The sequence below is a fragment of the Rhinoraja longicauda genome, chromosome 5 (genome assembly GCF_053455715.1).
Source record: "Rhinoraja longicauda isolate Sanriku21f chromosome 5, sRhiLon1.1, whole genome shotgun sequence".
In the NCBI taxonomy this organism is placed as follows: domain Eukaryota; kingdom Metazoa; phylum Chordata; class Chondrichthyes; order Rajiformes; family Arhynchobatidae; genus Rhinoraja; species Rhinoraja longicauda.
This window is the reverse complement of record NC_135957.1, coordinates 8,662,337-8,676,544: the sequence shown is the minus strand read 5'-3', so window position 1 is coordinate 8,676,544 and position 14,208 is coordinate 8,662,337. Positions and strand designations below refer to the sequence as shown.

At 47.4% G+C, this 14,208-nt stretch overlaps 1 protein-coding gene across 4 annotated transcripts in view; it reads right to left on the bottom strand.

The window, feature by feature from the left end:
* Positions 1 to 14,208, bottom strand: part of LOC144593389 (phosphofurin acidic cluster sorting protein 1-like) — a 135,714-nt gene that overhangs the window by 29,251 nt on the left and 92,255 nt on the right. For all 4 annotated transcript variants that reach the window (XM_078398876.1, XM_078398879.1, XM_078398878.1 and 1 more), the window contains exons 12-17: positions 13,139 to 13,257; positions 12,119 to 12,251; positions 9,295 to 9,399; positions 8,108 to 8,214; positions 6,624 to 6,778; positions 3,740 to 3,850 (exon numbers count right to left, since the gene is read on the bottom strand). In XM_078398876.1, coding sequence (XP_078255002.1) covers positions 3,740 to 3,850; positions 6,624 to 6,778; positions 8,108 to 8,214; positions 9,295 to 9,399; positions 12,119 to 12,251; positions 13,139 to 13,257 — 730 coding nt within the window. The remainder of the gene's footprint in view (positions 1 to 3,739; positions 3,851 to 6,623; positions 6,779 to 8,107; positions 8,215 to 9,294; positions 9,400 to 12,118; positions 12,252 to 13,138; positions 13,258 to 14,208) is intronic.

Genomic DNA, 14,208 nt, shown 5'->3' with positions numbered 1-14,208 from the left:
GTGAACCTCGCATTAGGAGGTTTACCAGAATGATGCCTGGATTAGGAGGTATTAACTTGGATTATTTTCTCTGGAATGCCAAAGCTTGCAGGGATGAAAGTATATAAAATTATGAGAGGCATGAGTAGGGTAGACAGTCAGAATCTGTTTCCCAGGATGGAAATATAAAATACGAGTGGGTGTAGCTTTAAGGTTTAAAGAAAATTGTGGGCATTTTACACAGTGGGTGGTGAATGTGTGCAATGTGCTGCAAGGGGCGGTGGTTGAAGCAGATGCGTTCGTGGCATCTAAAGGACTTTTGGATAGGCATATGGATATGCAGAGAATGGAGGAATAAGGGCTATGTGCACGTAGATAAGTGATAGTCTTGGCATCATGTTCGGCACAGACATTGTGGGGCAAAAGACTTGTCCTTGTACTGTACTCTTCTGTGTTCTAAGTGAAGGTCGTGGGTAACCTCTTCTCTTATAGGGCTATCTACACAATGCTTGATAAAACTTCCCTGGGCACACTTAACAAATTCTGCCGCATCGAATCCCCAAACACTGCGGCAGTCCCAGTCAAAATACAGGAAATTATAACTTACCTCCTATTACAACTCTATTATTCCTGCCTCAATCTGTGATTTCCCCACATATATACTCCTCTAATTCCCAATAATCATTGGAGGGCTTACAATATTGTATAGACAATAGACAATAGGTGCAGGAGTAGGCCATTCGGCCCTTCGAGCCAGCACCACCATTCAATGTGATCATGGCTGATCATTCTCAATCAGTACCCGTTCCTGCCTTCTCCCCATACCCCCTGACTCCGCTATCCTTAAGAGCTCTATCTAGTTCTCTCTTGAATGCATTCAGAGAATTGGCCTCCACTGCCTTCTGAGGCAGAGAATTCCACAGATTTATAACTCTCTGACTGAAAAAGGTTTTCCTCATCTCCGTTCTAAATGGCCGACCCCTTATTCTTAAACTGTGGCCCCTGGTTCTGGACTCCCCCAACATTGGGAACATGTTTCCTGCCTCTTACGTGTTCAATCCCTTAATAATCTTATATGTTTCGATAAGATCCCCTCTCATCCGTCTAATTTCCAGTGTATACAAGCCTAGTCGCTCCAGTCTTTCAACATATGACAGTCCCGCCATTACGGGAATTAACCTAGTATACCTACGCTGCACGCCCTCAATAGCAAGAATATCCTTCCTCAAATTTGGAGACCAAAACTGCACACAGTACTCCAGGTGCGGTCTCACTAGGGCCCTGTACAACTGCAGAGGGGCCTCTTTGCTCCTATACTCAACACCTCTTGACATGAAGGTCAACATTCCATTGGCTTTCTTCACTGCCTGCTGTACCTGCATGCTTCCTTTCAGTGACTGATGCACTAGGACACCCAGATCTCGTTGTACGTCCCCTTTTCCTAACTTGACACCATTCAGATAATAATCTGCCATCCTATTCTTACCACCAAAGTGCATAACCTCAAAATTATCCACATTAACTGCATCTGCCATGCATCTGCCCACTCACACAACCTGTCCAAGTCACCCTGCAACCTCATAGTATCTTTCACACAGTTCACACTACTACCCAGCTTTGTATTATCTGTAAATTTGCTAATGGTACTTTTAATCCCTTCATCCAAATCATTAATGTATATTGTAAATAGCTGCGGTCCCAGCACCGAGCCTTGCGGTACCCCACTAGTCACTGCCTGCCATTCTGAAAGGGACCCATTTACCCCACTCTTTGCTTTCTGTCTGGCAACCACTTTTCTATCCATGTCAGTACCCTACCCCCAATACCATGTGCTCTAATTTTGCCCACTAATCTCCTACGTGGGACCTTGTCAAAGGCTTTCTGAAAGTCAACGTACACCACATCCACCGGCTCTCTTCTGTCAATTTTCCTAGTTACATCCTCAAAAAATTCCAGAAGATTAGTCAAGCATGATTTCCCCTTCGTAAATCCATGCTGACTCGGAACGATCCTGTTACTGCTATCCAAATGCTCCGCAATTTCGTCTTTTATAATTGACTCCAGCATCTTCCCCACCACTGATGTCAGACTAACTGGTCTATAATTTCCCGTTTTCTCTCTCCCTCCTTTCTTAAAAAGTGGGATAACATTAGCTACCCTCCAATCCACAGGAATTGATCCTGAATCTATAGCACATTGGAAAATGATCACCAATGCGTCCACAATTTCTAGAGCCACCTCCTTAAGTACCCTGGGATGCAGACCATCAGGCCCTGGGGATTTATCAGCCTTCAGTCCCATCAGTCTACTCAACACCATTTCCTGCCTAATGTGAATTTCCTTCAGTTCCTCCATCACCCTAGGATCTCTGGCCACTAGAACATCTGGGAGATTGTTTGTATCTTCCTTAGTGAAGACAGATCCAAAGTACCGTTTCAACTCGTCTGCCATTTCCTTGTTCCCCTAATAAATTCCCCTGCTTCTGTCTTCAAGGGACCCACATCTGCTTTGACTATTTTTTTCCTCTTCACATACCTAAATAAGCTTTTACTATCCTCCTACATATTATTGGCTAGCTTACCCTCGCACCTTATCTTTTCTCCCCGTATTGCCTTTTTAGTAATCTTCTGTTGCTCTTTAAAAGAGTCCCAATCCTCTGGCTTCCCACTCTTCTTTGCTATGTTATACTTCTTCTCTTTTATTTTTATGCTGTCCTTGACTTCCCTTGTCAGCCACGGGTGCCTCTTACTCCCATTATAGTGATCTCTCTTTCTTATTTCTAAATTGTCTGGTCTTGCTCAAATTCCCTCAGGATATCCTCTCTAAGTAACTCTGTTTTTTTCTCCCTAATCAACAGCGCATCCCCTCCTTCTCTTTTATCTTTAGCTTTGTTACACCTGTAACATTGGCAACCTTGAAAAAGGAGCTGCCATTTCTGCCCATCTCTCAAGTTTCTTTTTCTGCTATAATATCACAATCCCATGTACCGATCCATGCTTTGAGTTCATCTGCCTTATCTGAGGCTCCTTGCAGTGAAATAAATGCAATTTAACTTACGAGGTGTTTCATGCTCCCTGTCCTGTTTCTCCTACTGGTCTGCCTAATGGACTTACTTGCTTTAACCCCAATACTTGTTTCATTTTTTCGCATCTGATATACTACTGTGTATAAAATCATGAGGGGGGTAGATAGGATGAATGCAAAGAGTCTTTTACCCAGAGTAGGGGAATCAAGAACCAGAGGATGTACATTTAAGGTGAGAAGGGAAAGATTTATTAGGAACTCGGGGGGCAACATTTTCACACAGAAAGTAGTAGGTATGTAGAACGAGCTGCCAGAAGTGGTAGTTTAGGAAGGCACTATCACAACATTTAAAATACACTTAGACAAGTAAATAGATAAGAAAGGTTTAGAGGGATATGGGCCAGACACGGGTACAGGTGAGACTAATGTAGCTGGGCATCTTTGAACAGCATGGGCAAGTTGGGCCAAAGGGCCTGTTTCCGTGCTGTTTGACTCTATGATCACTACTTTGGGTCCCACCATCTTGTCAGACAGGTTTAAACATTCTCAACTGGCGTGAACAAACCTAAACCGCTGAGCAGTTAATGCTGGGACATTAATGCTGCAATGTTAACGGTAGGATGTTTATTGTGGTCAGTTAATGCTGGGCAGTTACTGATGAGATTTTAGTGCTGGCATGTTAATGCTGAGCACTTCTTTCTGGATTTCCTAGCAACATCACATCTTGTAAAGTTACCTGTGGTGGGAGGCTCTGTCTTGCTGAAGAGGTCTCTCCAGGCGGAGTCCATGAAGGAACTGTTGTACTTGTTGTCCACCGAAGCCAGGTACTTGGCAAGGGGATGGGAGCCTGCGGATGAGAGAGAACAGTTTCTGTTGGGAAGCAGTGGTGGTGTCAGGAAATGCAGGGAAAATACCTTTGTGAAATATTATCAGGGCAGGGCTACAAACTCATGCATGATCAAATATATTCTCCTTAAGGTACAGATTCATTGAATCCATTAATCTCAGCAGGATCTCCTGACATCTGTGCTTCGACTCCAGGGAATAACTATATATTTACTTTCTTGACCTTCTGAATTGGCCACTCAGATCTATCCGCACACATTTACTTTTGTGTTCTTCTCCGCACAACGTTCAAACTTGCACGCCGTCTGCCGCTTCCTACCCACCTTCGAAAAGCTGACCGTTTGGTTCAAGAATCACCCTGCCGAACCCCCTCAGAACCCAATCCTCGGATCTCAAAAAGATCCCTTTCTTCAAAACTCCAATGAATACTGGAGTACTCTTTTCATTCATCAGTCTCTTCACCACAGGAGTTAAGCCAGTGAACTTGCTCCCCACTGCCTCCAACACAAGCACATATTGCCTTAAATATGGAGACCAAATCTGTACAGAGTATTCACAGTATAGTCTCGCCACCGTCCAGTAAACCTAATTTAAAACGTCCCTACCCCTTACAATTAAATCTCCCAATGACCTGCTGTCTCTGAATGCTGACTCTTTCTGTTCATGCACCAGGACTCTTTGACCCACTGTGCCACAACATTTTATCATTTTGCTTCAGGGAGAGGTTGAGCCGGCCTGGACTTTATTCATTGGAGTGCATGAGAATGAGGGGTGATCTTATGGAGGGTGTGTAGGAAAATAACTGCAGATGCTGGTACAAATCGAAGGTATCACAAAATGCTGGAGTAACTCAGCAGGTCAGAGAGAAGGAATGGGTGACGTTTCGGGTCGAGACCGTTCTTCAGACTGAGTAAGAAGTCTGAAAGAAGAAGTCTGAGACCAGTCTGAAGAAGGGTCTCGACCCGAAACATCACCCATTCCTTCTCTCCTAGATGCTGCCTGACCTGCTGAGTTACTCCAGCATTTTTGTGATACCTTATGGAGGTGTATGATCATGAGAGGAATGGATAGAGTAAATGCACAAACTCTTTTACCCAGAGTTGAGGAATCAAGAACCAGAGGGCATTGATATAAGGTGAGGGGGCAAAGATTTAATAGGGACCCGAGGGGCAATTTTTTTGACACAAAGAGAGGTAGGTATATGGAATGAGCTGCCAGAGGAGGTAGTTGAAGCAGTTATTATCATGAGATTTAAAACATTTGAACAGGTACTCGGTTAGATAGGTTTAGAGGGATATGGGCCAAACGCAGGCAGGTGGGACTAGTGTGGATGGGGCATGTTGGTCGGCTTGGGCAAGTTATGCCAAGGGCCTGTACCCACGCTGTATGACCATCTGTAAACAATAATTTTGCTTTCATTCTTCCTTCTAAAGCGGATAACTTCAGATTATGAAAGTTCTTTGGTGAGACTGGATATCAGGGGAAAAATCCAGTGAGAAATGCTGTAGAAAAGAAAGACAAACCAGGAGTAAAGTTATAAATTGTGGCATATCCAATTTTACCAGGCTACGATAAATAATTGAAAATGGAGATCAGAAATACTGAAAATTAAAAACTCAGTGTGAAGGCGCCTCTCACTAGCAAAATGAAAACAGGCTCTTGGGTCCATCTTGTCCTGAGCAGGTCACATTTCTCTGCATTGACCCATTTTTCACGACATTCTTCCTATCCATGTTCTCCAGAGATGCCGCCTGACCCGCTGAGTTCTTCAGCATTTTGTCTTTTTTTGTAAACTTGCATTTGTAGTTCCTTGTTTCTACCTAATGCTTAATGTTTGTCATTTTTCTTTCTCTATGCCAACAATCACCAGAAGAGGGTGCAGTTTCATATGGGGAATGAATGATTTCTCACCTGGGTCAGCACAGCGGCGCAGCGGTAGAGTTTCTACCTAGTAGCACCAGAGACGGGGTTTCGATCCTGATTGTGGGTGCTGCCTGTATGCAGTTTGCACGTTCTCTCTGTGACCATGTGGAGTTTCTCTGGGTGCTCTGGTTTCCTTCCATAAGTCAAAGTAGTGGACGGGTGATCGTTGGCTGGCATGGACCATGTGGGCCAAGGGGCCTGTTTCCACGCTGTATCTCCAAACTAAACTACACTAAACCTCCATACTTTCATCTGGCAGCTTGTTCCAGATAAAGACTATCCTGAGTGAAAATGTTGCCCTTGAGCTCCCTCCTAAATCTTTCCCTCTCACCTTAACTTTATTCCTACAGTTTTCTGCCTCCAGGTGGGAGAGAGAAGTAATCCCCCGTACCTGGAGGCTACGTGAAGAGGAGTAAGCTGCGAGGGTGTTAGCCAGGAGCTGGGAGCTAGGAACTGGGACCAGTCCAAGTAACTTCCTTTGTAATCAGCACGGGCACAACAGACCCCATGCTTTCCGCATGCTGTAAGTTATTGTGATCCTGTGCGTGATGGTACAGAGGGCGGGCAGACCGAGCGCAGGGTCTATGTGCACAAATGTTCAGTTGTGAAGACATTCCCTGTAACACCTCAAATGGTCGTTGTCCAAACGAGAGCCCAGCCTCTCTTGGATGGAAGCCAGGCGGACACTGGCCAATTAACGATGATGAGGGAGGTCAACATCCATCAGTGTTGAGGATGCAAAGGTGTCTGAGGCAGCATGGCTGGGGAGAGAGGTTGGCAATGCAGCCCGGTGTACTGCAGTGGTGAACCCATGGCAGAGTTTGGAGGGGGTGCCAAGAGCTGCTTCTTACCTAGAGGGACGATGAGGAACCGGATATAGTTCAGCCAGTCTGGAGTTTTGTTCGCCAACTGCTCCACAAAGAACCTCAGGATGTTGCTGAGAAAGCTCTGGTCGCCAGCCACAGCCACCTTTACTGGAGGGGGCATCTGGGAGTTACAGTTACAGCTGCAACAAGACAGTAGGAAGGGAAGTTAGTTCCTGGCAAAGTGGTCTCCGTCGCACCATTCACCACTGGCTACTCAGCACCAGGCCTTCGTAGGTCAGGGGGACCACACCCCGACAGGACACTGACCGGCCCATTGCAGAACTGAGTGACCACGCCCACAGCTCACCAGCACTGACCAGGTATCCCTAGACAGAGTGACCAATCTATAGGTCATTGACTGGCCATCCCGGGATAGAGTGATCACACCCACTGGACACTGACACTGTCTGGCTGTCCCAGTGATCACCCCCACTGGACTGACGCTAACTAGCGATCACAGGAGAGAGACTCCACACCTACTGGACACTGACAGTTATCCCAGGTCAGCGTGACCAGACCCATTGAGCACATGCTGACCAGTCATCCCAGGACAGAGTGACCACTCCTACTGGACACTGGCAGTAATCCCAGGTCAGTGTGATGACATCCATTCAGCACTGACCGTGGTTAGCCATCCTAGAACAAGAGTGACCATACCCACTGGCACTGACCCACCATCCCAGGACAGAGAAGACACAAGATGCTGGAGTAACTCGGCGGGACAGGCAGCATCTCCGGAGAGACGGAACGGGTGGTGTTTCGGGTTGACCTTTCTTCAGACTGAATTACCGAGTTACTCCAGAAATTTGCGTCTATCTTCAGTTTAAACCACCATCTGCAGTTCCTTCCTACACATCCCAGGAGCCACTGGACACTGACTGGTCTTCGCAGGGCTGAGCAACCACACCCACCGGACATCGTCAATGTCTGGCCGTCCCAGGACAGAACTATCATACTACAGCTCACCGGCACTGACCAGCCATACTGAGTGACTACACCCACTGGACTCGGGCATTGGTGTGTTGGCGACTAATTCCCGAGCGTCTGGGACTGGTGGTGCATTCCGAGTTTGAAACTGACTGTAATTGGTCCTCTTTTTCATTAAGCAGCAGTCTTTGCTCTGCGTGCTGTGTTTTGCAAATGCTCTGTACATAGGGCCTATTTAATATTGCGCAGAGTTTGCCAAACAATATTTAGGACCACTGCAACATGTCAGGGAACATATCATCAGTCAGGGAATTGAGTATGGGAGTTGGTGACCCTGCTGTAGGAAAGATGTGATTAAGTTGGACAGAGTGCAAAGATGGAAGGGAAGTATCAGGAACAAGAGAGCTAGTCTCAGTGGTGGTGAGACCACTGCTCTCTTGTTTGTGCAACCCCAGATCCAGGCGTGCTGATTTTTCCCTGCCTCCGTGCCGGGACTAGCAGTGAATTTATTCCCCTCCCAACGAGTGAGTTGAGTTACTTACAACCGCTGTATCCGGGTGACAATGGTGTTGAAGACTGCATGGATGTCTGCTGTGGAGCAGGTGCACACCATGGGCTGGCTCTTCTCCTGAAGCCGCTCATATAGATACTGGAATAAAGCATCACACACAAGGTCCAGTTAGCCATGGAGCACCGTCCACCCACACACACAGCCTGAACACTACCACATAGCCCACTGCAAAACCCCATACCATCCGACCTTAACACACAGATGGAGGTGTCAACAGTGGCCACGAATGACTGTTCAAAGTGCAAGAGGTTTTGGAGTATGTGGAACATAGGTGAGTGAGCGTCTGGGGTGTGACTGGGCTCGGGAATGAGTGACAATACGAGTGAGTGAGATTGGGAGAGTGATATCGGAGGTGAGTGATTGGGATAGTAAGTGTGTGGAACCAGAAGTGAGTGGGAGTGGGAATGAGTGGGACTAGGAGTGGGCAAGTGGGATAAGGAGTAAGTGAAACCAGGAGTGAGTTGGACTGGGAATGAGTGACAGGGGGCCTGAGTGGGAATGCATGTAATTGAGACCTGGAGTAAGCAAGACTAGGAGTAAATGGGACCTTGAGTGAGTGAGATCGAGAGTGAGTGTGATTGGGAGTGAGTGAGAAAATTGGGTGTGAGTGGGACTGGGAGTAACCGGGACTGGGAGTGAATGGGAAGGGCCTGAGTGGGACTGAGAGTGAATGCGACTGGGAATGAATGAGATCGGGAGTGAGTTCAACCAGGAGTGAGTAGGACTGACAGAGAGGGAGTTGGAGTGAATGGGACTGGGAGTTAGTGGACCCAGGAGGAGTGAGACCAGGAGAGTGGGAGTGAATTGGACTGCTAATGTTATAGGGTATGGTGTATGAGCGTGTGTATGGGACTCAGTTGGGGTGTTTGGGGTCCTGGGTTGTGTGGGGAAAAGGCTTTGTGTATGGAGTTGGGTGTGGAGTGTTGAATTGGGTGAGAGTTGTGGCTGGCTGGAACAGGGTACGAGTGTGGGAGTTTGTGGGACAGGGCAAGTTTGAGAAGGTAACCCCTCTCCCACATCATGACGACCGAGCCGTCTCAGTCCCTGGGGCCCCAGTCATTTCCCCATTGTTCCCCCTTCTCCCCAGCAATCTGTAAGCAGGTGCAGAAGCTACCCGTGAATCCATCTGGCTGTGTCCATGAATGCTACGTTCCTCACCTGCCCCGGCCAGTCCGTGGTGTTCACCAGGATGATGCTTTCTGGCAGCTGCTCATCCGAGATTAGGATCTGGTTCAATTGGTCGTAGACAGATTTACGAGGGACCTGAGCAACAAATTCAAACTGTCAGTCACAGAGCCAATGACCACCAACAAAATTACAGTGTCATCGCGTCTATTCACCCCCAGAATGCAGGCGTGACCAGCAATGCCAGCATTTGCCCTAATCGAATCTTCAAAGCCTCCACATCTTTCCTGTAATAGAGCGATCACAACCACACACTATACTCCAAATAAAGCCGAACCTACTATCTATAAAGCTGCAACATGACTTCCTGACTCTGATACTCAATGCTTCAATGATATTCAATGAAGACAAGCGTACCGTATGCTGTTAAAGGTCCTGCTATTAACTGTATACTTTGCCCTTACATTTGACCGTACAAAGTGCAACACCTCATACTTGCCCAGTTTAAACTCCATCTGCCTTTTCTCTCCCCATATCTGTAACTGATGGAGAGGATTCTTCAGAATCGGATTTACGCCCATTTGGAAGAGAATGGCTAATTATGGATTGTCAGCATGGCTTGAACAAGGTAGGTCCATGTCTTACTAACTTGATGGTATTTTTTTGAAGAGGTGACGAAGATAATCGATGAAGGTGGGGCTGTAAATGCTGTCTGCATGGATTTTAGTAAGGATTAATAAAGTCCCCCGTGGTAGGCTGATCCAGGTTATGGTAAACAGTATTCAGTGACTCGGTCGTGTGGATTCAGAACTGACTTATGATAGTAGACATAGGGTTTTGGTGGAAGGGCGTTATCCTAGATGGAGTCTGTGACCAATGGAGCACCGAAGGAATCTATGCTACGATCCCATTCCTTCTCTCCAGAGATGCTGCCTGTCCCGCTGAGTTACTCCAGCATTTTGTGTCTATGCTCAGACATCCGTTGTTTGTGATATATATAAATGACCTGGATGTAAAAATGGATGGGTTGGTTAGTAAGTTGCAAATGATATAAATAGGGTAGACAGTCAGGTTCTTGTTCCCGGGATGAAAAAATCAAATAGTTGATGGCATAGCTTTAATGTGAGAGGAACAAAGTTTAAAGGAGAGGTGCGGGGCAAGTCTTTAAACACAGAGAGTGGTGAGTGCCTGGGACACACTATCGGGGTTAGTGGTTGATGCGAATATGTTAGTGGCATTTAAAGGGTTGAGGGTTATGTACCGGTAGATAAGTCATGGTCTTGACATCATGTTTGGCACAGACATTCAACCCGAAGGGCCATTTCTTGCACTATACTGTTCTGTGTTCGATGACACCAAGATTGTTGGGGTCGCAGACTGTGAGGAAGGCTGTCAAAGTATACAGAGGAATATACATCAGCTACAGAAATGGGTGGGCAAATGGCAGCTCGAGTTTAATCCAAGTCAGTATGTGTTGGACTTTGGGACTTTGAATGTAATCAGAAGTTAATGGTAAGACCTTTAAGAGCATTGTTGTACAGAGCAATTTTGGAGTCAAAATAACTGCAGATGCTGGTGCAAATCGAAGGTATCACAAAATGCTGGAGTAACTCAGCAGGCCAGGCAGCATCTAGGAGTGAAGGAATGCTGCCTTCTCTCCTAGATGCTGCCTGGCCTTCTGAGTTACTCCAGCATTTTGCAATACCCCCTAGTGGTGGCAACACAAGTAGACACAGTGGGAAAGAAGGCATATGGTAGGTTTGCCTTCATTGGTCAGGGAATTGAATATAAGAGTCAGCGTTCTAGGACTTTAGTTAGGCCACATTTGGATAATTACGTACAATTCTTGTTGCCCCATTATAGGAAGGATGTGGAGGTTTTGGAGAGGGTGTAGAGGAGGATCCCGTTTCTTTGTGCTTGAACATTCCAGCAACGTGATGATCACCAGAAAGATGGCAGGTGGTTCTGAAAGGCGGTTCAATACTGCCTACTCCAGGACAATAAGGGAAGGATAATGAATGCTGGCCTTGGCAGTGACACTGAGATCCAATGCGTGAGTATAAAAGATTTGCACAATACAACACAGATTTCCCAAATTTCAACCTCCCATAGCTGTTACATTACTGAAAGGATGAAAGGTTTGACATCATATTACACAGCACTTTTGGAAATGTTGTCTAATTTCTGATGACCAGATTAGTAGCCCCGATTCTTGATGCTTGAGCAGATATTTGCTGCTACACGCCTGCATAACACCAGGACTCCGATGTAAATACCCAGCACTGCTCCCCAGCACCAACGCAATCCAGAGAACATATGTTGGAGCCACGGAATGCAAGGCTACTCACATTCCTAATCACACTGGCTGCTAAATCACAAGGGAGCAGAAGGGTCGAGTCTGAACAGGCTGTCACAACAAACCAAAACTCCTTCTTCAGTCTGAAGAAGGGTCTCGACCCGAAACGTCACCCATTCCTGCTCTCTCCAGAGATGCTGCCTGACCCGCTGAGTTATTTCAGCATTTTGAGTCTGCCTCCTGGTAAATGTGTTGGAAGTGGCTCAGGGATTCCAATGCAATACTGAGGGAGCTTTGCAAGGTGGGAAGGACGGTGCTAAGGGAACGCCACACTGTCGAGGGGAAGTGCCGAGGGAGCACCACACTGTCTGACAGACCAGATCGACGCTGCAAAGCATTTTTAAGTTCCTCACCCACAGCCCAGATTCAGACTTACACATGAAGAACGTCATAATGGAGAGATACCCGAAAGCAGAAACTGTTTGAGCCAGAGTACCCTCAACAAGGCCGTCACTTCACAAGGGGGGAAGACATAGGAAGGGGTGGGGGAAAGAGATTAACCTGGATGTTGAACCTGGAGTCTGTCAAGCACTCGCTGTCGAAACTGCTGGCTCTATCACCTTGTGTCTTTGAGTTCTGTCGGTCTCTCAGAGAGGTGCTCCTTGGCCTTCGCAGCTGTCTACTTTCTGACTTACTGAATGGGGTACATAATGAAGAATGAGGACAGGAACCCCGAAGGGAATTACACAGTCTCCTCAGATAATAAATGATCTGGTTATAAGGCAGTTGTAGATCCCAGCATGGGGAGGACAGAATGCGGAGCTACATTAAGAGAACAAGAATGGAGGTGTCAGGAATAGATTTCATGGAGTGGATAGAGATAGTGTTAGGAGGTCAGTGTGGGGAATCTAAGGCCAGGATCGAATGTCCATGGGTGGGAAGTCATTGCTGGTGACGTTTACCTGCATTGGATGGACACGTGTGGAACCAGTGGATGCAGCCTCCCCTCAGGGGGAGCTGCCATGAACCGCGCAAAAGGCAGCAGATGGAGAGAGGGGCAAGGACAGATGTGTTCTGTTGTTGAGTTGGAAACAGTTGAGCAGCGGGGATAGTCTGCGGGGACACTTGGACTGCGTAGGTCGGGAATGTTAGACTGTGGGGGTGGGGAATGCCGGACGGTGGGGGTGGGGACTGTTGGATGGTGGGGGTTAGGATAGTCGAACTGTGGGTGGGGACAGTCAGTTTATGGGTGGGGATGGTCTGCGTGTGGGTGTGACAGTCAGTGTGTGGGTGGGACAGTCAATGTGTGGGTGGGAGGGTTGGTCTCTGGGTGGGGTAGATTTGTGTTGGTGAGGACAGTCAGTGGGACCGTCAGTGTGTAGCTGGGGGGGGGGGGGGATCAGTCTGTAGTTGGGGATGATTTGTGTAGTTGAGGATCGTCAGTGGGACATTCGGGGTGTGTGGGTGGAACTTCAGTGTGTTTGTGGGGAGGACCAGTTTTGGGGTGCGAGGGTCTCTGTGGGTGGGGACGGGGTCAGGATATGGGGTTGATGTAACTCTACCCGACCTTTCCCCACTTACCTCGGGGATACGATGAGCTGCGATTCCGTCTTGGTGATCTTTCCTGGAAGCACCAACCGCTCCACAGGTGCTTCCCAATCTTCTACGCTGCCTGGTTTCACATCCACATCCTCCAGCTCCTGGTGAATGGAAACAGAGGCTGAGTGGGATCCGACCCTCACTGCGGCTGATGGGGTCCCAGCAAAAGTTAGGCTGCCTGCCCCTAATAACACATTCTCAGAAAGCGCTGCACTCTTCCCCCACACAGCAGCAGCCACTGCACACCAGTGGCTACATGGACCACCAGGACTGTGTATTATAGGACCCAGTCCTCATCGGGACTGTATTATAGGCCCTAGTCACAATCGCCACTGTGCCTCACAGGCCCCGGTCGCCATTGCAGACTATATTACAGGCCCCAGTTACCATTGTAAACTGTGCATCACAGGCTCCAGTCACCATTGTGAAATGTGTAGTGCAGACTTTAGTCAATACCACGAACAATGTATTAAAAATCTTAGTCACTCTCAAGGACTGTGTTTTACAGTCCCCAGTCACCATCGCAGACTGTATGACACAGCCCATGCCACCATCACGGACTGTTCAACATGGCCCTGGAACTCCCTCCCTGAGGAGAAGGTATCGACCCACACCCATGTTTCAAGGGCTGCAGTTTCTCAGATCACGGGCAAAGTTCCTTCCCTCTCTCCTCTCACATCTGAAAACAACTGAAGTGCTTCAGACTTCTTGATTCTCCCTTCCCTTTGCCGCCAGGCATTTCTCATAGTCTCTTTCTGCCCTCTGAATTTTGTGTTCAGCCTGGGTGATATGCTGATATCTGACATACACCCTTTGCTCTCCCTTTGGTCACCTGTGGTGCTTTGGCTTCAACACCCTACCTTTTTCCTTCATGGAACATGTTCCTTGACCTGATCCCACTTCCACTCTCACACCATCATACTAGGCCTTTTTTTTACCTTAGATTTTTTTTTACCTTAGAACGGTAAAAATCCATTTCTGTGGCTATTCCGAACCATACCTTACTAAATGTTCCCCACTAATTGATTCTCCACTTATCCTGACTCATTTCA